This window comes from Canis lupus, chromosome 16 (assembly GCF_003254725.2).
Source record: "Canis lupus dingo isolate Sandy chromosome 16, ASM325472v2, whole genome shotgun sequence".
Classification (NCBI taxonomy): Eukaryota; Metazoa; Chordata; class Mammalia; order Carnivora; family Canidae; genus Canis; species Canis lupus.
This window is the reverse complement of record NC_064258.1, coordinates 60546736-60572401: the sequence shown is the minus strand read 5'-3', so window position 1 is coordinate 60572401 and position 25666 is coordinate 60546736. Positions and strand designations below refer to the sequence as shown.

Sequence of the window (25666 nt, the reverse complement as noted above, 5' to 3'; positions counted from 1 at the left end):
GCCTCTAGGACTGTGAGTCCCTGATGCAGAGGCCTGTGTGCTTGTGTGTGCACCTGTGACTGCACCTGTGACTGCGTGCATGCATGCACCTGTGACGGCTTGTGCACGTGACTGCTTGTGCATGTGTGCACGTGACTGTGCATGTGTGACTGTGCGTGTGCACATGACTGCTTGTGCACGTGTGACTGCATGCGTGCACCTGTGACTGTGTATGTGACTGTATGTGCACGTGTGACTGCACGCGTGTGCACCTGTGATTGCACGTGTGACTGCATGTGTGTGTGCACGTGACTGCTTATGCACATGTGACTGCGTGCATGCATGCACCTGTGACTGTGCACGTGTGACTGTGCATGTACCTGTGACCACTTGTGCACCTGTTACTGTGTGTGTGTGCACATGTGACCGCTTGTATGTGTTCACGTGACTGCACACATGTGTGGCTGCTTGTCCTTCTACATTGTGCGCATGTGACTACATGTATGTACACATCTGTGTGCACATGTGCCTGTGCCACCGCATGTGTGCCTGCATATATATGCATGTGTGGCTGTGCATGCGTGCACGTGTGACTGTATGTGGCCGCCTGTGAGCGTGTGCACGTGTGACCACACCTCGATACCAGGTCCAGTGCAGGTCTACAAGTGGATGGCAGGTCGGTGTCCGTGGGAACCGGTGATTGTCCTGCAGCTGCAGCTAGAAACCCTCCACCTGCAGCTGAGCCCTAACTTCAACGCGCCTCGAACCCCAGACCTTACCTGGTTGCCTCTTGGCATCCGCGCGCCTCAGCCTAAGACGGTTCGTCATAAACAGGGTTTGGATGAAAAGGTCCAGATACGGAGCGTGGAAGCGGCACTGGGTTCTCAGCCGAGGCGTTCCCGTCTCCTCGAGCAGAGCGCTTCAGTGGACTCGGTCGGAGGCATCGGCCGACTCCGAGTTCGCTGTTTTTAGGTGTGGTGGCTTAATTAACGGTCACCTTGAAAATCGAAGAATGTGTTTTAGTGTTTCGCAGGGTAATTACACAGTCACCTTGAAAACGTACGTTAAGTCTTCCTGTAAGTATCGTTCATTGCCATCCCGGCACTGGTTGACTCACATGTCCTTTAAAGCGCGACGACCCTCGTCCGTAGGTCTCTGAAGATAGTTTCAACCGAAGTGTTTCCTCACCGCATGAGCTTCAGGAACGGAGCGAGCTCCTGAGATGGGAGGAAAGCCTCCTGCCTCAGTTCTGACTTTAATCCAGGGGTGACGTGGTCGGTCCCGACGGGACAGTAGCTAGAAGGCGTCTCGGAGGTGGACGCAGGCGCAGGGTCGGACGCAGACCCCTGGCTACGGCCGTCATGTCGTGTGGGGTGGCGGTAGATGGTGGGACTTCTGCTGTGCTGAGCGGCCCGACCGCCTCGTCACTCCTCGCGCTCCCACGGCAGCCTCGGGGGCACGGGGCGGCATCACCCCCAGGTCACGGAGGAGAGAGCTGAGGCTTGGGCTGGGCCGCGTGGGCCACCCACGCGCTGGGTGGGACGGGAACGCGGCTCCGTCTCCCTCACTGGGCTAGATCCTTCGTGGAGATGGCGCCCGGGACCAGGCGTGCGCGTCGGACTTGCCGGTGGCAGCGTGCTTGTCAGAATGGTCGTGGGGCGCCTGGTTGGTTTGTGAGTCTTGACCCCGGGCAGGAGTTCCAGCCCACGTTGGGTGTAGACCTACCCCCCCCCCCCAAAGGACCTGGATGAAATGATGTCTGGTCCTTTCCCCCGATCCGTGTGCGTGGATAACTGAAACTAAAATATATATTTTTTTAAGATGGATCCTGGAATTCCGAACCTCAGAAAGTGATAAAATTAGGCGTCTTGCCGGTTCGCAGCCTGGTGATGGCGGAGGACATGTTATGGGCGGCTTCCGGAGGCCAGGTGTTCACCGTCAGCACCGAGACCCACGCGATAGAGGTGAGTCGCCTTAATGAGCGCGGTGCTGCCCCACTTGCCCCCCGAGGCTGGCGGTCGGGAACGCCCGGCCTGTAGGGGATGCCCCCGCCTGCCCCGAGGAGGCTGCCCCGGCTTGTCTGCGGATGACAAGACGCCCTAGATGAGTCCGCTGACTGTGCGGCCACGTCCCTCGGGGAATTGCTGGTGCTTTCCTGCCAGTCCCACAGACGCGCTCCAATGAACACGTGCCCAGTGTGAACGAGGGCGTCTTCGGGGCCCGGGGTCCAGCGGCCCTCGGTCAGTGCAGGAAGGGTCGGGAGACGGCCGGCCGTGGGGGCCGCAGGGCTGCCTCGGGCTCCGCGTCCTCACCCTTCCAGACCTCCCGGGTGGAGGTGATTCTTAAAGCTTACACAGAATCCCAAATTCGAAAGCCGGAGGACGTTCTCTTTACTTTGCGGGGGCGGATCTCCTGTCGGGACACAGGCTTAGAAGTTGCCGTAACAAAGGGAACAATGAATTTCGTAAAGTCTTAGAACTTTCCTGTTCGTGTTCGGTGAGCGTGCGTGTGCTTGTAGAGAAAGGTTTGTAAGTGACAGGTGGAGGCGTTTCGCCCGCCTGCGACCCAGAGTCGTGTCCTCGCGGAGCCCCGCCGCCCGCGACCCTCTGTCCCCTGCCCTCTGAGCAAGCTCAGGCGATAGAGCTGTTTCCTGAGCTGGGGCGGTGAGTTGGAGCCCGGGTTGCCTCGACCTCCACCCGCGCAGTAAAGTGGTCTCTGTGGGCTCTGAGGCTCCGTCCTGGGGACTCCACGGAGGAGCAGCAGCGGGTCAGCGGGTAGGGCCTGGGGCCGTTGGCAGCACACGCAGGGACACGCGCGTGAAAGCTGTTGGGACGCACTTGGCCTGGTCTGTGCTCGCAGAAGGTGGGACGTCAGCCTTGCGCCCGGGAGCACCGTCACGGGGTCGCGGGCGGCTGACCGCGGGGGAGGCCGAGGGGCGTCACCAGGTGCCTCCCCTGCACGCGCGGGGTCTGCACTTCCTGTCGGACTGACAAGCGTGTCCGCACCTGGCCCTGGAAGTGCCTCTCTGCGTCCGGCCTAGCCCTGCCTCCTAAAGCCGGCGAGAGCCAGCCGCGGCCGTGCCTTGGGGCAGGTGGCAGGACGAGGAGAGTCGCGGCCTCGATGCCATGAGCACGGAGGGCAGAGCCGCAGGAGGCCGGCCGGGCAGAGCGGGCATCCCGAGAAGGCAGGCGTGGTGCCTCGTGGGGGGAGGGTGTGTGCGCCAGGACCACGGCGAGGCGGGAGGTGAGGTTGGTGCAGGTGCACCCAGAGGGCACCTCACGCTCGGTACCGAGGAGCTTGGAGTAATGTCCCCGGGTCACCCACTCGCAGCGGCCTGCTGGAGGCGTCCGTGGAGGGCCGCGCGTGTCCTTTCCAGCCGGGACCCCCTCTTCGCCAAGTGCGATGCTGAGCCCCTGAGGGATCTTACCGTGCAGCGGGTGTCACAGGGCCGCGTTCCCCAGGGTCACGACCAGCCGCCCAGGGGGAGCTGCCAGAGACCACCCACGAGGAGGAGGAGGAGGAGTGAGGTGGCCGCGCAGACACGCACCACCCACCGTGAGGTGCAGAAGGCGCAGCCCCCGCGGTCCCGGGCAGTGACCCCGCGCAGAGCGCTCCTGCGGCCTTCGGGGCGCTTGTCACGGAGGCACATGATGGGACTGGAGGACCAACAGGGAAATAAGAAGCAGTGGAAGGTGGACGCGCCCAGCTGCAGCTCCTGGGAACGTTCTAGAAAGCCGGCTCTGGGCCCCACCCCCGCCTGCTGGATTCATCAAGGGCCAGAAACCTGTTGGGGAGGAGACACCGCGGCTGTGCTGCCTGACACTCGGGGAGCACTGGGAGGTCCTTCCCGTGCTCCCCATGGCACTGCCCTGCCTCCCCGAGGCCGTTTTCCAGGGAGCGGTGACCGCGTGGCCCGTGGGGAGCGGCTGTGGCACGGGCGGCAGTCTTGGCGGGCAGTGGTCATGGCAGGCAGTGCCGGCCTGTCCTCGCGGGGCAAGGGGGCGCATGCAGGGCTGTGCATCGGGCGCCCCGTCCTCCCCCGGCCCCATCTGTCAGCCCCATGGGTGGACATGCGGCGTGGGGGTTGCCCATCCGCTTCCTGCAGGCCTCGTCCTGGGAAGCCTGTGCCTGGAAGAGAAAAACAGAACTTCTTCCCTGAGAAGCCCAACCGGAGGGTAGAGCCTCGCGTGTCCCGGTGGCAGCTGTGGGGGGCGGTCTGGGCCGCCCGCCGCTGATGGACGTGCTCACCGTCGGCTCAGCTCGTGGTGTGTCACGCGGGCTGCGGGTGCGGGGTTTAGCCCGGCGCCCCCCTCTGTGGGCGTAGGCACGGCATGTCCTCAGCTCTGCACAGCCCCGAGCTCAGAGGAGGAAGCCCTCCGCGTAGAGGAGGCATCCGTGGATGCCCATCTTGCAGCTGATCCTCCGGGCGTCCCCCCGTGCCCCTTCTCCACAGCTGTCAGGCGGGGCCAGCCCCTGCCCAGGGCTGGCCCACCCCCTGTCCGGGGCTGGCCCCTCTCATGGGGCCTCAGAGCCGCTCGCCAGGGTGAGCGGGGCACACGGGGCAGAGTCGGCCGGAAGCTCTGGAAGGAAAGGCCTGGTCCCACGGGAGTAGCAGGAGCCTTTGGGGACTCGGCCGGGGTGGGCGGGGACCCAGAGACCTGCGGGCGGCCCAGGAGCGCTCAGGGCGGTGGGGACAGGCAGAGCGGGCTTTGGGGAACCCGAGTCCCAGGGCCCTGCTGGCCTCCCGCCTGTGGAGCTTTGCGTTCCCGGACCTTCCCCCACGTGCCCCGGAGGCCCTCCCTCGCCTTCCTGCTCTGGGCAGCCTGCCAGGCCCAGGGACCCCGCCTCCACGGTGGGCAGGCCTTCCAGCGGGCTCTTGGGGGCTGCGTGTGCGCCCACGTGGGTCCCACAGATGCCGTCAGGCTCCAGGAAGCACTTGCACCTGCTGGGGAACCGTAACGGGTGGGCTGACTGCTCGGGTGTCTGGTTTCCGTGTGCAGCGCCCTCGCTGTGGGTCCCTGGGTCACAGCGAGCTGCTCTGGGGTGCCCGCTGGACGCCCGTGGCCGGTTCAGCCGTGTGACCCGGCGTCTGAGTCGCGGCTTGGGGCTGGGGGCAGCTGCTCCGACGCCGGGTCCAGGCTCCGGTGCCCCCAGACCCCGTTGACCGCGTCCCTTGACCTCCGCAGAGCCAGCTGGAGGCCCACCAGGAGGAAGGCATGGTCGTGTCTCACATGGTCATCGCTGGCGTGGGGATCTGGCTCGCCTTCACCTCCGGGTCCACGCTTCGCCTCTTCCACACCGAGACGCTCAAGCATCTTCAGGACATCAACGTAGCCACCCCCGTCCACCACATGCTCCCAGGTGATCAGACCCGGACGGGGCGGGTCCCGGGGAGGAGAGGGCGTCAGGGGGGCACGGAGCGCAGGCACGGCCCCCTCGGGGCGAGGGCACAGAAGTGCATCCTGCGTTAGCTCAGGCCCGGGTAAGGCCCCGTTCTTAGAGTCGGAAACCCTTGACCGTGGACGTTTCTCGTACTTAAAGCTGATGAGACCGGGCCCTGGGAGCGGGGGCTCGAGCTGAAGAGCAGAGAGAAGGAAGAGCAGCGGGGCAGAGCGGGCTCCCGGGAGCCAGAGGGGCAGCCTCATGGCCGAGCCCGCCAGGCCCAGAGCAGGAAGGAGGCCCTGGCGGGGGAGAAGACGAGCAGAGAAGCGGGACTGCGGGAGCGGCAGGTGGCTGCTGCGTGTGCGGGTAGCTCGTGTGCGTGCACGGAGCTGCCGTGTTGCTTGTAGCTGGTGGGTGCGTAGCTGGCGTGTGTGCGTGAGCTAGTGCGGGTGGACGCATGGATCTAGCGTGTGAATGTGCGTGGCTGTCGCGTGTGAGCACGTAGCTGGTGTGCACCTACGCACGCGTGTGGCACGTCTGCCGCGTATGCATAAGCACGTGGTTACCTTGTGCGTAAGCGGGCAGGCAGTGGGTATCAGCAAGCGCCCGGTATTTATAAGCGTGTTGATGACGTGTATATGTGCGTAGGTAGCGTGTGGTCCCGCGGCCGGTACCTCGTGTAGCTGGTGCGTGTGACCTTGTAGCTCGAATGTACTCATGTGTCCGGTGTGCATAAGCGTGTAGTTAGCGCACGTACATCACGTGTAAGCGTGTGGCTGCTGCATGTGTGTGGCACGTGGCTGGTGTGTGCGTGCACGGAGGGGTACGTGTGAGCATGTCACCGATGCGTGTGGGCACACGGCTGGACGCGTGTAAGCAGGTGGCTGCTATGCAGGAGCTGAGGGGCAGAGGGGAAGAGGCCAGCGGGGTTGTGGCCGAGAGTGTGCAAGGAGCAGCCCGCAGGGGACGGAGGGAGGGTCCGTGGGGACCCGCTCTGGCCCAGAGAAGCAGTGGCCTGGGGCACAACCGATTAGGGGGAAGGAGGGCCGGGAAGTCTGAGCCTCAGGGCCTGGGTTGTGGGGCCACAAAAGCCCTGTAACGTTGCACGTGGTGCTGCGGAGCAGAGCGGCCCCGTAGGAAGTTGGGAGGAGCATGTGGCACGTGGCCGAGGAGTCAGGAAAGGGGTGTAGTTGGGGAGATCATCACCCGGTGGGCGGTGAGGGACAGGGACGGGGCAGAGGGTGACAGGTCAGAATCAGGCCCCACCCTGAGGAGGTGAGAGGAGGCTGCAGAGTCAGAGGGAGCCCTGCAGTGCGCAGATATCCAGGGGGCTGGGATGAGGTGGGGGGGAGTAGGCGGGGGGGGGGCCAGGTGGGGGATGGCCAGGGGAGGAAGGGCCAGGTGGGGGGGCTAGGCAGGGGGGCCCAGGGGAGGAAGGGCCAGGCACGGGGGGCAGGTGGGGGGGGCCAGGCAGTGGAGGCAGGTAGGGGAAGGGTGGCCAGGTGGTGGGGGGCTAGGCGGGGGGCCCAGGGGAGGAGGGGCAGGTGGGGGACGGCCAAGCACGTGGCCTGAGAGCAGGTGTGTGCCTGTGTGCACACGTGTGCATGCACCTGCGGGGTGCAGCTGTGTGCATGGGGGTGTGTGGGCGTGTGAGAGCGTGTGGACACCCGTGTGGGCGTGTGCATGTGTGAGGTGTGACTGTGCAGATGAGAGCCGTGGGTTTAGTGTGGGGCGTGTGTGGGCGTGTGAGGGAGGAGCTTCGCGGCAGAGATTGAGTCTGGACTTCGGCTTGGCGGAGCCCGTAGCCAACGGCGCCAGGCGCCCCGGTCAGGTTGCCTCGTGATCGACCGCACGTGTTCGGCAGCGTCTGCGTCCTGTAAGCGCATGAGCATGGAGAAAACCTCTTAGAACGGTCGGGGCCCCTGCCCCGCGGGCCGTGGAGCGAGTGGTCAGTCTCACACGTGCGACGCGAGTTCTGTTCCGACCGGGTAGCCTGTGTGTACGCGTGTGCGTTTAAAAGTGGCGAGACTGGTGGTGTCAGCGGGAGGTCTCGCGCTGGTGTTGGTGTCGATCGGTTGGTGCTTGTTGGGCAGCTGGTGGCTGGTTGCTGGCAGGTCGGTGGCTGGTGGCTGGAACGTGGTGAAGGTGCCGTGGCTTAGGCAGAAGGCGCTAGAGGAATAGTCACCGTGGATGCGGGGGAAGCAGGGTGGTTTGGGGTCGGGTCTAGAGAGCCTGGATCAGGGGAGGACCGTGGAGTTGGGGACGGGGGCGGGGGGACCAGGCAGCGGGAAACAGGCCAACGTCGGGGCTGGGTGAGGCCGAGAGCTGTTCCTCTGCTGTTTGACACACAAACCGCTGCAGGCGTGCGGCCCACGTGAAGGCGCACACTCTCCACCTCGTGGCCGTGTGTGCCCGCGTGTGCGTGTGGCGAGGAGACAGCGCAGGCGTGACTCTGACAAGTGTCTCCTTGGAGAACGCAGGCGCTTCTGTGCTGTGAGGAGACCCGGTTGCGTAAGGTCCGGGTTGGCAGCCAAGTGGCCCGCGGCCGCCCTGGGCCTGTGAGCACACGGGAGCTGCGCTGGGGCTGCGACGGCCTCTCTCTTGCACACGTGCTGGTAGGGCAGGTGCTGGCGCCGGGCTCTGCGTCACGGAGGGCATGACACTGGGCCCGTCCCGGGGGCGGTGCTGGGAGCCCCGACCCGCTGTCACCTCACGCTCGCTCCCCGAGGTCGCGGCGGGTCGTGGCGGGTCCGGACCCCCAGAGGCCAGCACCCCCAGGGCCGCCGTCCGCCCGGCCCTGCCCCCTCGTCCACACCGCCCTCCTTCCATTCTCACGCCCTCTTCGTGGTGGTTTCAGCCTCCAGCCCACGGCTCCCGTGTTTGTGCAGCTGCATGGCTCTGCGAGTGCCGGTCACGGCCACATGGGCCCTGGCGGGGCCTAGCGGGGGTGCAGCGAGTCCCCGAGCGCGGCCTCCCGGTCACAGCACCGCCCCCGCTGCCGGGTTCCCCTGCCCGGTCTTCACGCCAGTCTCTCTCCAAGGCCGACACACCTGTCGCTGACCCCGTCCCCCCGAATCCCTTGCCTCTGTGCTCCAGCGCGTGGGGGTGTTTTACACCAGACCTGTGTCTCCCGCTCCCCTCGGAGGTCATCGCCCCTGCAGCTGAACAGCCTAGGGGGAGGGTGGGCGTGCGAGTGGGATTTAGCTCCGCTCAGGGCCAGGTGGCATCTGTCACGCCTCCCCTTCCGTCGTAGCAGCCGTCTCAGCCTCGGGCCGGGTCCCCAGCGACGGGCCCTGGTGCACCCCACTTTCCCCCAGAAGTCGTGGCGCGTGTCTCTCGCATGCAGAGGCGCCTGGGCGGGGGGTGCTGGGCTGTCGCTCACGGGCACTGCTGGGGACGGCCCGGCGGCTCATGTGGACACCGCGTCCTGCACGTGTCGCGGCGCCAGCCTCCCGAGGGCCGTGTCCTGCGTGTAGTGGGCACGGGAGGCAGCCTCTGGCGCTGTCGCTGGCCGGCGAGATTCCGGGGCCTTCTGAAGGTGAAGCCTCCCCAGGCAGGAGGAGCAGACGTCAGGGGTGAAATCGAGGCTGTGACTCAGGCCCTTCCCCGAAGTCGCTCCGTGGAGTCGGTGCTGCTGCCGGGGCTTGAGCCGTGCTCCAGGACGTCGGTGCAGCGCCCGCAGGGCGGCGCCTCCTGCTCACAGTTCAGTGCTGCGGACCCTCGCGCCCACGCTCCTCGGCACAGACCGCGTCCCACTTCACACCATCTGGCAGGCGACGGGGAGCCGCTGGTCAGGAGCACGCGGACCCCGTGGAGCAGACTCCGGGTTAGAAGGCGCAGGGTTCCCTGCAAAGACGTCGCACGGACCTGCTGCCTGTGGGTCGTGAGCAGTGCAGCTGCTTCCCCTGTGACGTGGGCTTTCCTGCTTTGTCCGGAAGGTCCAAGGGAGAATATTTTGGCAGAAAAGTTGTGAAAGGTCGTGGTAAGCCAGCCCCTCCGTGTCCCCACCGCGTGGGCACCTTGCCTCCCAGGAGAGACCTCGCCGCATAGAAAGGCCAAATGAGGTTTTTTAAAAAAAATCAGTGTAACTTTAGAAAGGACGTGCGTGGACCACATCAAGAGGAAGTTGAGCAGATGGGAGCGGAGTCGGGACCAGCTGTGAATCAGCAAAGCCGAGGGAGGGGCCTGGCGTCGTCAGGGCTCGGGGCTGGCCGGGGCCCACCAGCAGCAGCCCCACCGGGTGCCGACCACGCTCTGAGGCTCGGGGCCGCGTCCGTCGCCCGTCGAGGTGTCCAGCACGAGCACAGAGGCGAGCCTCCCGGCAGCTCCCATCCCACTTGGTAGTCGGGGTGGGAGTTGGTTTCATCCACTTCAGAAACTGCCTGCGCACGTGTCCCTATAGCTTTACACGTATTTGACCCCAAACAGAGTCGCACGCAGCGCCCGCCCAGCTCCAAACCCAGTCCCCCGAACAGGCTTCTGGGGAACAGAAACCCCGTTAGCTTTCAACCAGCACGTGAGTCTACACTGACAGACAAAACTGAATCTTTTTGTTTATGTAGGTTTAGTTTGAGGTTTTGGAGGGTTTCTGGGTGTTTTTTTGTTTGTTTGTTTTTTGCCATCGCAAGGGAAGTCGTAAGAGCGGCCGTGTCGCTCTCCCTGTGGCCTCGGTGTTGGCCCGTCTGCATGTGTTTTCAGCAAGGTGAGCTGCAGGTGGGCCGCAGACGTGCAGAGTAGCCGTCAGGCCTGCGGGGAGGAGAGCACACCGACCCTCGGGGCCGCGGGCAGGCTGGACCGTTCTCATGTATGCCTGGCCTGACAGCCCACAGGGAAGGCTGGGAGCCCCTGAACATCCTGGAGGCCGGGATCCCGCCCGGGAGCCCCCCGTGGGGCGGCACCGCAGGGCCTTCGCCGTCAGACCAAGCGCAGGAGCAGCCAGAGCTGGGAAGGCCTTTCCGGCTGCGCTGTGTCCTGTGAGCGTTGCCCAGGCCGCTGCCCGCACCGAGCCCGGGGCCGCGGGAAGCCACCTGCTGGGGCGCGGGGTGCAGGGGCCGCTCTCCCGGAGGGCGTGGCCACCACCTGGGTGCCCAGGATGGAAGCGGCGCCCGGCCCTCCTCTCTCCCTGCCGCGGTCGTGGGCACAGCGCATGGTTGAGGCCTGGGGGCCCGGCGAGCGCCCCACCTGCAGGCCGTGGCATTTCCAGGCCGGGCGCCCGGTGCCTGCCCCCGCGCGGTGCCGCTGCCGAGACCAGAGCCCGCTCCCCTCCCCTCTCTCTCCAGGGCACCAGCGCCTGTCCGTGACCAGCCTGCTCGTCTGCCACGGCTTGCTGATGGTGGGCACCAGCGTGGGCATCGTGGTGGCCTTGCCCGTGCCCCGGCTGCAGGGCATCCCCAAAGTGACTGGTGAGTGGTCGCGGCTGCGTGCCTGTGCCTCCCGGCCCCGTCCCGCCCTCCGGCCTCCAGAAGCCCCGCGGTCTCCGTCGCGCTTTCGTGTCCCGGGAGCTGCTTAAACGGCGTCAGTTATTTGGGCTTTTTTCCCTTTTCGCATACTCTGTAGTCTGAGTCTGTTCATTTGCATCCTCAGTTCTTTCTTTTATTTTTCTGCTTCTTGGGGCCCAGGGAGAATTTTACCCCAGGAATGTGTTTTCATGTCACCTCAGTCGCTACCTATTACTCTCCGTCATTTACATACGGTCTTGCTCAATGGCGTGGATGCTTTTTATGCTTCACACCGCAAAGAAGGAAGCTCAGCATCCAAACAAGCTGCGGTGCCCTTTTTCTGCAATGTTGGTAGGAGTTCAAACGGGCGCAGTCTCTTCGGGACACAGCTTGGCATTTTGGATCCTAAGCCTGAAAACGCTCTTGTGTCTGGATTCAGGATTTTTCAGTTGAGAAATCTGCCTGGCGAAGCAGCCAAGTCCATGAACAAAGCAAGATGCAAATAGAGATACTTGACACGGCATTCGGTTTTCCGTAGCACAAAATAGGACACGACTTCAAAATCAGGGGTGAAGAGATGTGTAAGAAAAGGCTGTAGTGGGTTTTAGAACATAATGAGCTGGTGCAGGTGATGTTTGAGTGATCACAGAGCAGTGTCAAGTCTATAAGGAAAACCAGGATCTCAAATTTTATTTTTTTAAAATATTTTATTTATTTATTTATTCATGAGAGATCCACAGAGAGGGGCAGAGACACAGGCAGAGGGAGAAGCAGGCTCCCCGTGGGGAGCCCGATGTGGGACTCGATCCCAGGACCCCGGGGTCATGCCCTGGGCCGAAGGCAGGTGCTCAACTGCCAAGCCACTCGGGCTGCCCAGGGTCTTAAATTTAATGTTGATTACATGGTATCAGCCACGTGGGAAAAAAAATCTCGGAGAAAAAGATTTATGGGAAACTCACCAGGATGTTTATGAGGTTCTGTTTCCGCAGTTTCTTCCTAATGACAACTCTAGGACGTTTCATGGGACTCCTGTCATGAACAGGTCTGTGCTTCACAGAAATGACCCACCTGTAGGGCTAAGGATCCCAGTTTTGTTCATTCGTCTCCTGTTTTCTGTTTTTCTTATGATCTATATTTTGCACACACACAACATTGCGTGGAATGGATGTGCGCAGGCTCCGTGGTGGTGAAGGGGTCACGCCCACCTGCAACTGGTGCGGGACTGGGGTGTCACCCTGACCCAAGGTGCCCCTTCCCCCCACGATCGTGCTTAACTCTCCTCCGCGGCTCACGCGTGCCCTCATCATCATGTGTCTTACCTGCATGTTTACGAGCTGTTTGCAGCTCTTCATGTTGCATGAAATGTCCCTGCTCGAACCGGCCTGATGGCGTCTGAGGTGCACGTCAGGCGTGGAGCCGGGTGTGTAGGTACGCACGTGCTCTCCTTCCCTAGGTGGCAGGGAGAGGTGTCCTCAGGTTGTCAGGTCGGTGACACCTCCTGCACTGGTGTCTGAGCCTTCCCACCCCCGGGGTTCCCACCAGCACCTGCTGTTTTCAGCCCTGCCCGGGGGAACGGGGGAACAGCAGCTCGCCTTGCGCCCGGCTAAAGAATCCTGTAATTTGATCTGCTTTGGCCAAGGTGGGATGAAGGGAGGGCTCAGGCCCGTGTCAGCCCTAAAGCATCTGGTTAGAAGGGCACACACTTCCCATGTCCCTGTTGCCTCACCTGTGAAGCAGTTGAAAGCCTGGACACTGTGGTCCCCCGACAACATGGGGCCAGGGCACTCGGGGAGGGGGAGTAATGGATGTTTCAGAAGAGACCTCTGGGTGGTTTCTGACATGTGCTCTTGGGTTAGGTAAGGATTTTAAGATTAAATTCACATCGCTCTTAAATCCCCCCTAGATAGCTGGAGGGATGGATGGATGGATGGATGGATGGATGGATGGATAGATGGATAGATGGGTGGGTGGATGGATGGATAGATGGATGGATGGATGGGTGGATGGGTGGATGGACGGATGGGTGGACAGATGGATGGACGGATGGGTGGATGGATGGACGGATGGATGGATGGATGGGTGGACGGATGGATGGATGGGTAGAGGGATGGATGGGTAGAGGGATGGATGGGTGGATGGATGGGTGGATGGACGGATGGATGGACGGATGGGTGGACGGATGGATGGATGGGTAGAGGGATGGATGGGTGGATGGATGGGTGGATGGACGGATGGATGGACGGATGGGTGGATGGGTAGAGGGATGGATGGGTGGATGGATGGGTGGATGGACGGATGGATGGACGGATGGGTGGATGGATGGATAGATGGATGGGTGGATGGATGGATAGATGGATGGATAGATGGATGGACGGATGGGTGGATGGGTAGAGGGATGGATGGGTGGATGGATGGGTGGATGGACGGATGGATGGACGGATGGGTGGACGGATGGATGGATGGGTAGAGGGATGGATGGGTGGATGGATGGGTGGATGGACGGATGGATGGACGGATGGGTGGATGGGTAGAGGGATGGATGGGTGGATGGATGGGTGGATGGACGGATGGATGGACGGATGGGTGGATGGATGGATAGATGGATGGGTGGATGGATGGATAGATGGATGGATAGATGGATGGACGGATGGGTGGACGGATGGATGGACGGGTGGACGGATGGGTGGATGGATGGATGGGTGGGTGGAGGGATAGATGGATGGACGGATGGGTGGATGATGGACGGAGGGATGGATGGGTGGATGGAGGGATGGATGGGTGGATGGATAGATGGATGGACAGATGGGTGGATAGATGGACGGATGGATGGACGGATGGACGGACGGGTGGACGGATGGACGGATGGATGGACGGGTGGACAGATGGACGGGTGGATGGACGGACGGATGGATGGATGGATGGATGGTAGGTAGATAGATGATAGTCAATGATCAATGACAGATGATAGATGATAAAAGGTAGATGCATGGATGGATGGATGAGTGATTGATCAATCCTCAGGTTAATTAAAACCATGGAGGGAGCTCATTCTAAGCCATGGAACCCTCTGGTACTGAGACATGGCAAGAAGCTACTGGCCCTTTAAACCTCTTGTGCCTAAAACCAACCCATTTCCAGCATTTAATTTTTCAGTCAAGACTTAGGTCCCTGTCTGCAGGGAGTGGGCAGGGAGGCCCCTTACGGGGCGCAGGGCGGCGGTGCTCTGCGGGGCCCATGTGGGCATCAGGATCTCAGACCCTCGCTGCGGATGTTTCCGTGGATCCGCTGCAAGTCCTTGAGAGTGCGCGGCCGGGCAGCTCTCCTCACTTGACGCTGTGCCTGGTATCGGAGTTCCACGGGGGTTGGGGTGGCTCGGACGAGAGAGGGGGGTGCCTGTTGATTTCTCTGTGATTCCGTCTGTTGCATGCGGCCGTTGCCGACTGATCCCTGCTCAGGAAGAGGCATGGTCTCCTACCACGCGCACAACGGGCCCGTCAAGTTCCTGGTCATGGCCACCGCTGCCCTCAAGACGGACAAGGACAAGCCCACGGACAGCCCGCCAGCCTGTGCGGACCCCCAGGAGGAAGAGCAGAAGGACGTGCCCCCCAGCGAGGGCCCGAGTCAGGGCAGCCCGGACGCCGTCTGGCTGGGCGCCTCGCTGGGGGCCGGGACACACAGGAGTGAGGTCTCGTCGTCGTCCGGGTCCCTGACGCCGTCGCAGGGCTCGGGCTCCCTGGAGCCCAGGTCGGAGGAGAGCGTCGTCTACGATCTCCTGCGGCTGCCCAGCGTCCTGCCGGGCAGAGGGCGACGGGCCAGGAGGGCGAAGGCCAGCTCGGTGCTGGTGGTGTGCGGGGGCCAGGGCCACCGCAGGGTGAGCCGGAGGGCCCGGCAGCAGCGGCCCGAGGAGCTGGCCGCCTCCGTCATGGTGTGGCAGGTGCCGCTGCTGACCGCGTGAGCCCAGGCAAAGCCGTCGGGCCGCCTGGCGTCCTGGTACCTGCGGGCTTGCGGGGAGTCCGGCGCACTCGGTAGCACGGAGATGCCTTGACCGTTCTTAGGACGTCTCCCTCGGCTCAGAGCCGCCGCCTTTACTTCTCCCGCGTGTCTTCAGATTCCCGAGTAGAGCTCGTGGTGGCAAAGGGGGCCGGTCCGCACATGACAGGCTCCGCTTTCTGCAGTGAGCTGGGATGTCCAACGTGCGGGGTGTGCTGTGTGTATATTTTAACAAAGTAGTGTTTTTATATATTTTTTTTCTATTAAAAATTAACAGTTAATGTTTTAGGGAACCAAACGATCTGTAACGTTTCACAAATAACGTTTGCTTCGAACCAAAATGCTCACCCCTTCACCTGTGCGTAGACTCCAGCGTCCACGCCAAAATCCTTCCTCCTCACGTCAAGTGGTATGGGTGCCCGTGCTGGAAAGCCCACGTCTCCCAGGTGTGCTGGGCGGCCCCTTCATGGTGCTCGCCGGGGCTGCGGGCGGCCAGCCGTGGGACTCAGGCCGCACAGCTGCCTGCGTGCTGGGTGTCCCGCAGGTGCCCCGGGGCCCGCGGGCGTCTCGGGGTGTGCGGGTGAGCGTGAGTCCCCGACGCTCCACGTGGGTTTATGTATCGTGTTGTACTTACCGAGTGGTTTACAAACGTTAATGCGGGCGTCACCGGAAGTAAGCTCCTCAGCACTTTACAGATAAGAATGCTAACTTTATGACTTGGCCAAATATTCTCCAAGGTGCACATGTACCCCCACGTGAAAGTAATATCTCCTGAAGCTTTCTCAAATTGTTAGCTGCTACCTTAAGTCATAAATAAAGTTTTTATTTAAAAATACAGTACCCGGATTGCCTTTTTTTTTTTGTCCACAAAACACGAAGGAGGGCCTTAGGTTCTGGTGAGTTCAGGGCTGGTCCGCTGCCCCCCCCCCCCCCCCCCACCTGCTGGCTTGAGAGGTGTGAATCCCGGAGACTGTCCGAGTGCGTGGAAAAGCACGCGTGATTGGAGGTAGGTGCTGAGAAACTGAGACTCACGTACTTGGCAGTTTGAGCTTTGAGTGACGTCCTGAGTTGAATGAATTTAATGTCAGTTATGAAGAGAAGTGCCTGTTGTAGACCAAACATCCTGATATTTGTGCCCAGTAAACAGTGGCGTTTCTTGGCCTTTTCGTGGGCCAAATAAAACAGAAGTGCCCTGATGTGTGTTCTATTTAAACCTTGATACTCAGAGATTTTTGGTCTTGATCGATATCTCCAAAAACTCAAAAATAGCAAGTTTTCCTGTGTCAATAAAAAAAAAGTAACGGTTGAGGTTTGCATGTGTAATACTGATGTATTTAGGAAAACCTCCCACGATGCCACGTATCATACTCACGTGCCCGAAGCCTTGCAGGGCCTGTTGGGCTCCACGCAGCAAGGGCCTTCCCTTTGGGGCCGTAATTGTCTCCCGTCCCCACCGCCCGGGAGCCCCGTGCGCCGCCTCCTGCGCCCTGAGAGCTGGTGAGCGCATAGTGCCTGGGACTCGCCGGCCTGCCTTGGGGGACGCTGCGGCCCCTCCGGCCCCTCCGGCTCCTCACACGCCCTGGGGCAGCAGCCATCACCGCTCCGGGGCCCAGGAGGCCTGAGCTGGGGTCCATGTGCCTCCGCGTGGGGTTGGCCCCTGGCACCCCAGTGGCATCCTGGGACCTGCGGTGTCGACCCACAGGTGCAGGTGAGTGTGGACCAGAGCTGTGCACGGGAAGTGTGCCCCAGGGGAGGCCACAGATGCCAGCCCAAGTGATGCCAGGGGTGCTGTCCCGACTCCTGGGGACTCCAGCCACTTGCTCTGATCAGCCACCCCCGCCCCCTGCCCCCCTCAGCCCCCCACTCCTTAGAGCCCCCAGCCTCCCTCGAGCCCTCCCGGCCCCTTGGGGTCCTGCTCCCCACGTGCTCCCAGCCCCCCTCGGGCCCCCGCCTCCCTCGTGCCCACTGCTCCCCTCGGCCACCCTGTCCCTTCGGGTCCCGCTCCCCACATGCTGTCAGGCCCCCTTGGGCCCCCTGCTCCCCTCGGGCCCCTGCCCCCCTGGCCTAGGGCCCAAGCTGATGGACCCGCTCCAGCAGCTGTCCAGAGGTGCTGGCCCAGCTCTGAAGCTCGGCAGATAAGGGGCTGCTGAGGAAAGTTGGGGCGAGAAGCCGGGTGGGCAGACAAACTGCCTGGCCCGTACCCCCTGGGAGCCCGCAAGGCCTCCCCGCCCCAGGCCTGCGCTGCCCTCCATCGCACCTACCTGTGAACCTGTGAACAAGACATCGGCCCAGCAGGAGCCTCCCCAACCTATCTATGGGGAGTGGGGCCCCCCTGGGCCGACTTGGCACAGAGAGGGGTGACCGGAAGCGAGAGGAGCCCTGGCGGAGTCGGGGAGCAGGTGGGCCACACGCACACTGGCAGGACCGCGAGCCTGGAGAACTGGGGGGTCCTGGGGAGTCTGCAGACCGTCCTGACGGTCCTCAGCGGGACCCCTCCAGGAGCTTGCCCTGGGCCCTGATACCAGGTCCCCAGTGAGTGGGGGGCTGCCCTGGAGGCCTGCAGGCACGGGGGGGGGGGGGGGCCCTGACAGGGCTCTGCTCTGCTGGGGCGCTCGCTGCACCACCTCCCACTCCGTCCTGGATGGGGACACCCCACCTCCTCCTGTCTCTGCCCCCTGACCCCCTGACCTCCAGGTCAGGGCTGGCTGGACCAGGTCCCCCTCCCTCTCTGAGCTGACAGGTGTTGCAGAGCCCCCCACCCCCACCCCCGGACCCAGTTCTGACTTGATGCACTCGGACTCCTGCAGGGCCTCCTGGGTCCGGGCACAGTCCTTTCTGCAGTCTCAGACTCTGGGAGGCATTTTCCTGAGCTCATGGTTTCCTCTGCAGCCCTGCTTCGGGCGGGGCGGGGCGGGGGGTCGGGGTTCCCGCAGGGAGGCAACGTCCGGAAGCCCGGGCGAGGCCCCCAGGCCCCTCCGCCGGCAGAGGGTCCTTTCAGGCCCTTTGGGGACTCGGGGCCTCTTCTGGTTCAGGGCACCCAGGCCTGTGGGTTTGCTGGGCCGGGGGGTGTCCTCCTTAGTGGTTGGCCGCAGCACAGCCTGTGGTCAGCGGTCAGGTCGGCCGAGCCTTCCCTGAGTCAGGGGCGGTCACATGCTGGGCTGTTTCTGACAAGCGGCAGAAAAGTGGGATTCCGGCAAATGGAGTCCTCTTTTATTATTATTATTATTATATTATTTCATTTATTATTTTATATTATTTATTATATTATCATTATATTTAGTATTTTTTTTTATCGGAGTTCCATTTGCCAACATACAGCATAACACCCAGTGCCCATCCCAAGTGCCCCCCTCAGTGCCTCTTATTTGATTTTCTGAATCGTGCCCTCAAGCATCCCGTGTCCATCAGTATTTTCTAAATTCAATCGGATAAGCGTGTCCTAGATCCTGAGGGAAGTGGGATGATTTCTAGCCAGTTTTCTGAACCGTAAAAGGGACATGGAAGAACTTGCAGATTTTTGGCAACTTTTGGATTTTATGTGCAGGAAAGTGCTTCATAAAATTGGATATTTTTATGGATAAAGGACTCGGGAGTACGGGCATCGCTAGTGACCTACGACTCCGTTACCCGGGACACCCGGCTGTCCGAGGGAGGACAGTGCAGGCTGCCGTCCTGGCCCCGAGCCGCGATGGCCCAGCGGGTGTCTGGACCCTCCGGCCTCCTCCCTGCGCTGACAGTGGAACGTCACCGCCCTCCCCGCCCGTGTGGGCTGACTCGGGGCAGAGGCGCTCCCGCACGGCACCCCGCACCCCGCACCCCGCACCCCGCACCCCGCACCCCGCACCCCGCACCGCGCCTGCACTGCCTCCTCCGTGCTGGCTGCGCTCACCGGCGAGGGGCCGAGTGGACAATGTTCGCTCAGGCGGAAAACAAGAGCGAGAGACCGAGAGCGAGCGACAGCCGGCGGGGCCGCCCCTCTGCTGGGCCCTGGCTTCAGCTCCCGCGGCCTCGAGCTCGGGATTAACCCTTGCAGGGCGCCTCGCAGAACCCTTGGCCTCCCACCGCCCTGGCTGAGCACAGCCCCGGGGCCTTGCGGGGTTCCCCGTGAGTCCCTTGCCCCGGGGACCTGCAGTGGGGCCACGTCCCCTGTTCCTCCTCTGAAGGCGGCCAGCCCTGGGTCCCCGTGAGAAGGTGCAGGCAGGGGCAGGAGGCAGCGGCCTGGGGAGCTCAGCTGACCTCACCTGTCACCTGCCACCTGTCGAGTGAGGGCTGTGACCTTGGCTTGCTCCACACGGGGACCCATCGTCCGGTTGTGCGTCTCGGAGCTGTCTTGCTGTCGGCAGACGCCCTGCGGACACAGCTCCGGGAGGACGTCCAGGCCCCCCTGTGTGGTGAGGCCACCGTGGCGGCCCGAGGGGACCTGATGGGAAGTGGGGGACAGGGTGGGGGGGGTACGGGGTAGGGCAGGGGGGCTGGCTGGGGCTCCTGGGCGGCTGGGGTCGGCGGGTCTGGGGCCTGGCTGCATGGTGGGGCCAACACACGAAGGGCCAGAGCTGGAGCTTCTCTGCGACGGGGCAGCTTTCCCCGCGGTGCCGCCGCCTGCCCGAGACCGCAACATCCTGGGGGCCTCGCGGAGCGCGTGGGCTGTGGGCCGTGGGCGATCTGGAGCGGCCTCGTGCCAGGCGGTGCTCGGGGCAAGGGCACGTGTGCTGGTCCCCGCGGTCCTGCTTCCCTCGGGTCGCTCACGGGGCTGGGGACACAGGAGCGTGATGAGCAGCGGCGAGGTGTGTGGGTCGCGCTGCTGGCAGGTGACCCCTCGACCCCTCGAGCTCCTGTGGGGCGTGGTGTGGGGTGCGGTGCCCGACGTGGAGGGACAGCTCCGGGCACCCTGTTCTGGGTACATAATGGAGGAGTTACTTTTATTTTTTTCTGCTTATCAAAAAAAAAAGATCATTGCGGACTTACTTTTTCCTCGTGGCTGACTGTGGGATTCTTGTCCACGTGGGGCCTGGGTTCTCAGGCGGGGGCGCTGTGCCCTCCCCCGGGGGCAGTGGCAGGGGAGGGGGGGCAGGTGGGCGGGGAGGGAGGAGCTGCGGGCAGGGGTGAGGCCTTGCTGGCCGAGGAGAGGAGACCGCTGGAGAGCAGGGGGCGAGAGCCGGTCTTAGGGCCGCGGGCTTGAGCGCAGCCCCGGGAACTCGTCCCCTCACAGACTCATCCAATGTCATCGCATGTATTTTCTCTTTTCGGTTTTAAGAGCAAACGATACACATTCCAGGGGGAATAAATGGCACCGCTGAGCCCGCTGTGCCCTGTCCCCTCCTCTGTGGGGCCTGCTCTGCACTGAAGGTCTGGCCCCAAATCCTCTGGGTGAAGCCCTAACCCCAGACAGGTGGCACTTGGAGAGGGGACTTTGCGGGGCGAATAGGGGCAGATGAGGTCAGGAAGGTGGGGCTGGGCTGGGATTCGTGGCCTTATCGAGGAGGGGACCCCCGGGCTCACTCTCTGCCGCGTGAGGACACAGCCAGGACCCCCCCCCCAGCACCCACCTGCTGCCTCCCTTCCAGCCCCAGAGGGAGAAGGAGCAGGGGTTGCACCCCGTGCCTGCTGCGGGGCTGACTGAGGTGGCCGCCGAGGGGCCAGGCCTGCTGGGAGCTGGTCCCTGCGGGAGACCCTGTGGGCAGGTGAGGGGGGGTGGTGGCTCCCCCAGCAGAGTCTGGCAGGGGTGCTGGGGGTAGAGCCGGCTCCAGAGGGGCGCCACACACGGGTGGGAGAGCTCTCGGGACCTGGGGGGGTAGAAGGACTGGCGACTCAGGTGTGGGGAGGCCCCCGGTCATGCTGCCTCCTGGGTGAAGGGACATTTCACCCCGAGACCCAGCGTGGCGGCTGCAGGAGGCTCCGGGGTGGGGGGTCACTGGCACCCACGGGTGGTCTCCAGGAAGGACTGGCCCAATAGGGTGGCGCTGCGGGGAAAGGGGGGAGCGCTGCCCCGGGGTCCCCGCCCAGTGACTCCAGAGGTGTCCCCCCAGGATGCCCGGGGTGGGGAGACGCCGCAGGAAGCAGAGACCCCTCGGGCGCGGCGGGGACGGGTGGAGGCCAGTCCCAGCTCCCGCCCTTCCCCTGCCCCCGGCTGCCTGCACCTGCCGCGTGGAACAGAGCGAGGGGCGTGGAGGGTGGGGGCCAAGAGGAAGGGGTGGGCGGCCTCCCCCCTGGGGGTTCACAGCGGCCGGCCAGGTTTGAGGCTCGTGGTTTTCAGGAGAGGTTTCCCGGCACCCGCGGGACCCCGGAGAGCCGTGGGAGGGCCCTGTCCCGTGCGAGCTGGGGTGCCTGCCTGGTGGGCTGTTTATTGGAAATACTTTAGAGCCCATTTTCAAGCATTCCGCCCCCAAACTAATAATTGCCTAATTCCACAGTAAGACATTGTCTGGAAGAGGGCCGGGGGGTCGTCGCCGTGCCCTCCTGGTGCTGGGGTCCTGGGCTCACGCGTTGGCAGACGGGGACCTGGAGCCGCGGGCTCGGCGCCCGGGGGCGGGGGGTGGGTCCAGCTGGGGCCGTGGCCGCCCCCCCAGACCCGCCAGACCCGGAGCGCGGGGCTTGGTGCACAAACGGGGGGCGTTTTGACAGCATGGATGTTGGCACATTTAACTCCCTACTGAGGAAATGGCTTTGTATTTTGCATGTCGTTTCTAAATTCACTTTTTTTTTTCCAATTCATTTTTATTGTATTTTTTTTAAAAGGCCAGTCCCTAAGCAATGAAAAATAAGAAAACACAACAGCCCTGATTCATCACAGCAGACAGTCTGAAAGCCTCCGTTTTCACAGAGAAGACACAAAACCCTTGTGTTAGCTCCCCGGGGCCGCCAGATTGAGGCACCACGTGGGGCTGCGGACCACAGGGACTCGGCCCCCCGCGGCCTGGAGACCAGCCTGAGGTCCCTGTGTCACGGGGCTTCGCCACCTGAGGCCCGCAAAGCCTCCGGCCTCCGCCCGCGTCCCTGGCACCCTCGCTGGCACGTCCACCATCCTAACCTGGGCCTGCCCACTGCTTCCCTCAGCCTGGCCGTACCCGTGACGAGCCTCCGTGGGGACACGGCACGCTGCCCCGGGGCCCGCATGGCCTCGTTGCAAGTGGGCCACCTTCAGAAATGCCCTGTCTCCGCGTCAGGTCCCGTCCTTGGGGGCCGGGGGCTTAGGACTCCAACATATCTCGGGTGGGGGCGGGGGCACAATTTAGCCTTTAAGTTGCAGATAACTGGGTAAAGTGCCCTTTTTTTTTTTCAAGATTTTTTTTTACAAGATTTATTTATTCATGAGAGACACAGAGAGAGAGGCAGAGACACAGGCAGAGGGAGAAGCAGGCTCCATACAGGGAGCCCGAGGTGGGACTCGATCCCGGGACCGGGAATCACGCCCTGAGCAGAGGGCAGATGCTTAACCTCTGAGCCACCAGGTGCCCCAAGTGGCCTTTTTTTAAATAAAACAGTTTTATTTGACAGAGAGAGAGAGAGAGAGAGAGAGCATGAGCACGGGGAGGAGCAGAAGGAGCAGCAGACGCAGGGAGAGGACGCGGGACTCGATCCCAGGACCCGAGATCATGACCTGAGCCGAAGGCAGATGCTTCACCGACCGAGCCGCCCAGATGCTCTGGATGAAGTGTCCTTGGTTTACACTTTTGAGGATTTACTAATTAGACCTTTGCTATGTTAAAAAAAAACAACTTGAAAACCTGCTATTTTTGCCGCCGGTGGTGAGGGCAGTAAGTGGTGCATTTGGATTGGAGTTCGGTTTTACGTGGCACTTCGTGTACGCCGTTGCTGGTGTGCTTGTGCGGTGACAGCAGCGTGACGGAGAAGGACGAGGCCCGGCTCCCCTTGCCGTCCCCGGAGCTGCGGGTGTGGGGCCTGGGGGCGAGGCTCGGCCAGGCTGACACAGGACGTGCCAGGAGGCGCAGGGCCGGCAGGTGAAGCTCCGAGGGCGGACCTTTGTCTCCCAGCACAGAGCATTTGGGGGGTTGGGGTGGAAACTAGGGGGGAGGATGAGGGGAGGATGAGGGGGGAGGATGAGGCCAGCTGGACACGGTGACTCCTGTTCTGCGGAGTGCGGTTCTCGCGCTCACAAAGCCCCTTGAGGTTTACTGTGCAGATCGGGCTCGTTCATTTGAAACGACAGAGCTGTGGTCTGGGGCCTCACGTGAAATGAGAGCGTCACGTTCAGCTGAGAGCTGAGATTCCTCGAGTGCAGAGGAGCATTCCCTGCCCCTGCGGTGCCTGCGTGCATCCGCCCCGAGGCGTTCTGCACAAGCCTACGTCCATATGCATGGGGGGCATGGATTTCCGTGAAATCATATTTAATTGCAAGCAGCTTGCTCTGACGTGACGGACACATACCTTGAAAATATCTAAAAATGACTATTAAACTTGTCTATCTTTTCTGAAAGAAGGGTTACGGGAACCAGCACGAATGACCTCGAATGCCATGTTTATTGCCTCCCGGTGGCCTGTGGCCTCGTGAGGGCCGGGCCACCAGCCCCGGCAGACCGGGGTGGAGGACGGCGGGAGGTTCCCGACCACGAGGCCTCATCGTCCCGTGGGCCCAACAATCACTGGCCCTAACTGGGTCTGGGAGACTCGAAAGACGGGTCCCCGTCGTCCATTCACACCTGGGACTGGCCGTGACATCACGAGCACACGGTCAGTGTCCGTGCATGGCCCACACTCCACCATCCACGCTGTTTCAGGGTACGTGGGAACCTACTCTGAGTGGAAAACTCTCAGGCACTGGCGAGCCAGATACTTGAGAAAACTCGGGAATGAGGGGAAAGAGCCTCACCCTAGTAAGAAGCAGCAAAAGTGGACCCAGAGTCCATCCGAGCCGGGGCGGGGGCGAGTTGGGGAAAGGCGGATCTCAGGGAGCCGGCCCTACGGGGACGGTGGCTTCGCGCTCGTACCATGTGGGCAGAACTTTTAAACGAAGCAGGGAATATTGTTTCCACACCAGCACGCAGATATTCTAATTAATTTTTCATGCCAAGAGACTCAAAGTACTTTGTAGCACTTGGATCAATTCCTGACAGCTACTGGAGCTTAATTGCTGTTTTTTTGGAAGGTGGGAGCGTGTAAACTCTTTGGGGCTATTAAAAGCTTTGGGGAAAAGATACAAACCCAGTGACCCGAAGGGGCACCTGCACCCCAGTGTCCACAGCAGCAACGTCCACAACGGCCACACTGTGGAGGGGCCTCGGAGTCTGTCGGCAGATGATGGACAAGGACGATGCAATCATCATATGGTCCTACTCCTACGGGGAAGATAAGAAATAGTGAAAGGGATTAAAGGGGAAACGAGAGAAAATGAGTGGGAAATACCAGAGAGGGAGACACAACATGAGAGAGTCTAACTCTGGGAAATGAACAAGGGGCCGTGGAAGGGGCGGTGGGTGAGGGGACGGGGTCACTGGGTGATGGGCATTAAGGAGGGCGCGGGATGGGAGGGGCGCTGGGAGTTACACGCACTGAATTACTGAACTCTCCATCGGAAACTAGGTGTGTATAGGTGTTGGCTAATTGAATTAAATTTAAAAAAAAGTTTTGGGGAAAGATCTGCTTTCTGGTAACAGCACCCCAAACAGTATCTCGCAATCTCACATCCGAACAGGGCGCAGCGCTAGTGTCTGGCTGGCAGCCGCGTGTCCTGCATGCCTACGACGCACGACCCGGGACAGCACAGAACTGGAGACTGGAGACGGTCCACAGTCACCCCAGGGGCCGGAGTGATGGGTGGAGCCAGCCAGGGCACGCAGGCATCACCCGGCCATCCCGTGGGAGGGTGCCGGTACCCCCCCAACTCACCGAAGAGGACAGCGGAGCACGAGCGGCCAACGGTCCTGTTCAAAATTGTCGCTTGCAGACAGCGGAAGTGCTGTTTGACACCCCAGCTGCTCAACCCCGGAGCTGGGCGCTCTCCGTTTCCTCGTGCAGCTTCCAAGTGGGGTTCCCGGTGCCTCAAGCGCGGAGCCCAGGCCCCTTGCCCCGGCGTTCCCCGCGCCGTAGACCGTCCTCCCCAGCACAGTTCGGAGGCTCAGTCATGCTTTCCACAGCCCTGCGCTGTGATGTTGGCCGGCTTCTTCGGGGTTGCCGAAAATCCAAATACTAAATGACGTTATTGTTGAAGTTTTCTTGAAATAGACGTTATTTAATGTTTAAAACAAGTCCTTCTTCTCGGTATCATCACGTCCCACGTTCTATTTCAGGAACCCTGGAGGTCCCCGTAGTTTGAATGAATGAACTAATTAAATGCGTGGACTGTTCCTCTGCAATTTCCATTCACTATATTGGGACCATAGTACATGCTTTTTGAATAAAACATGTAAAGTCTGAAAATGGATGGGGTCCCCCACACACCTTATCTACCAGATGGTGTAGGGGTTGGATGAGTATTTCAAGTTAATTCATTTGTTTTACGGCAAGCAGTGTATAGTGGAAAGAAAAGTTAAGTATGACACCACCTGACCTCTGGAAGTCTGCAGAATGATAGAAAAGATGGGCCAGTATTTCGTTGGCAGTAGCACACGTGGTTGGGGGAAGCTTCGTGGCCACTGGACACTAATCCACGGAGGTGGGAGGGGAGCCAGAGGAAGCCGCGAATCCGTGGCTCAGCCTAAAGTTCCTCTTGAGAAGAATGGGAGTGAGGCCTGGAGGCCCCGCTGGCGAAATAAACTTAAACTCTACTCCAAGCGACGTTGAGTCAGTGGTGGTGAGCTACTGACCCGGTTTCCATGTAAAGGAAACAGACATCCACTAATAGGATCCCAGTAGATTTTGGAATATTTTTGGAGTAAATAGAACATAATGAAAGTGGAGCATGACGGGAATGCTTCAGCCTC

General features: G+C 61.8%; 1 protein-coding gene across 5 annotated transcripts in view; it reads left to right on the top strand.

Annotated features, from left to right (window-relative positions):
• Nucleotides 1-15626, top strand: part of ARHGEF10 (Rho guanine nucleotide exchange factor 10) — a 100700-nt gene extending 85074 nt beyond the window's left edge. For all 5 annotated transcript variants that reach the window (XM_035700060.2, XM_025445662.3, XM_025445661.3 and 2 more), the window contains 4 exons: nucleotides 1801-1943; nucleotides 5166-5340; nucleotides 10641-10763; nucleotides 14255-15626. In XM_035700060.2, coding sequence (XP_035555953.1) covers nucleotides 1801-1943; nucleotides 5166-5340; nucleotides 10641-10763; nucleotides 14255-14754 — 941 coding nt within the window. In that variant the 3' untranslated portion in view covers nucleotides 14755-15626. The remainder of the gene's footprint in view (nucleotides 1-1800; nucleotides 1944-5165; nucleotides 5341-10640; nucleotides 10764-14254) is intronic.
• Nucleotides 15627-25666: the final 10040 nt, after the last annotated feature.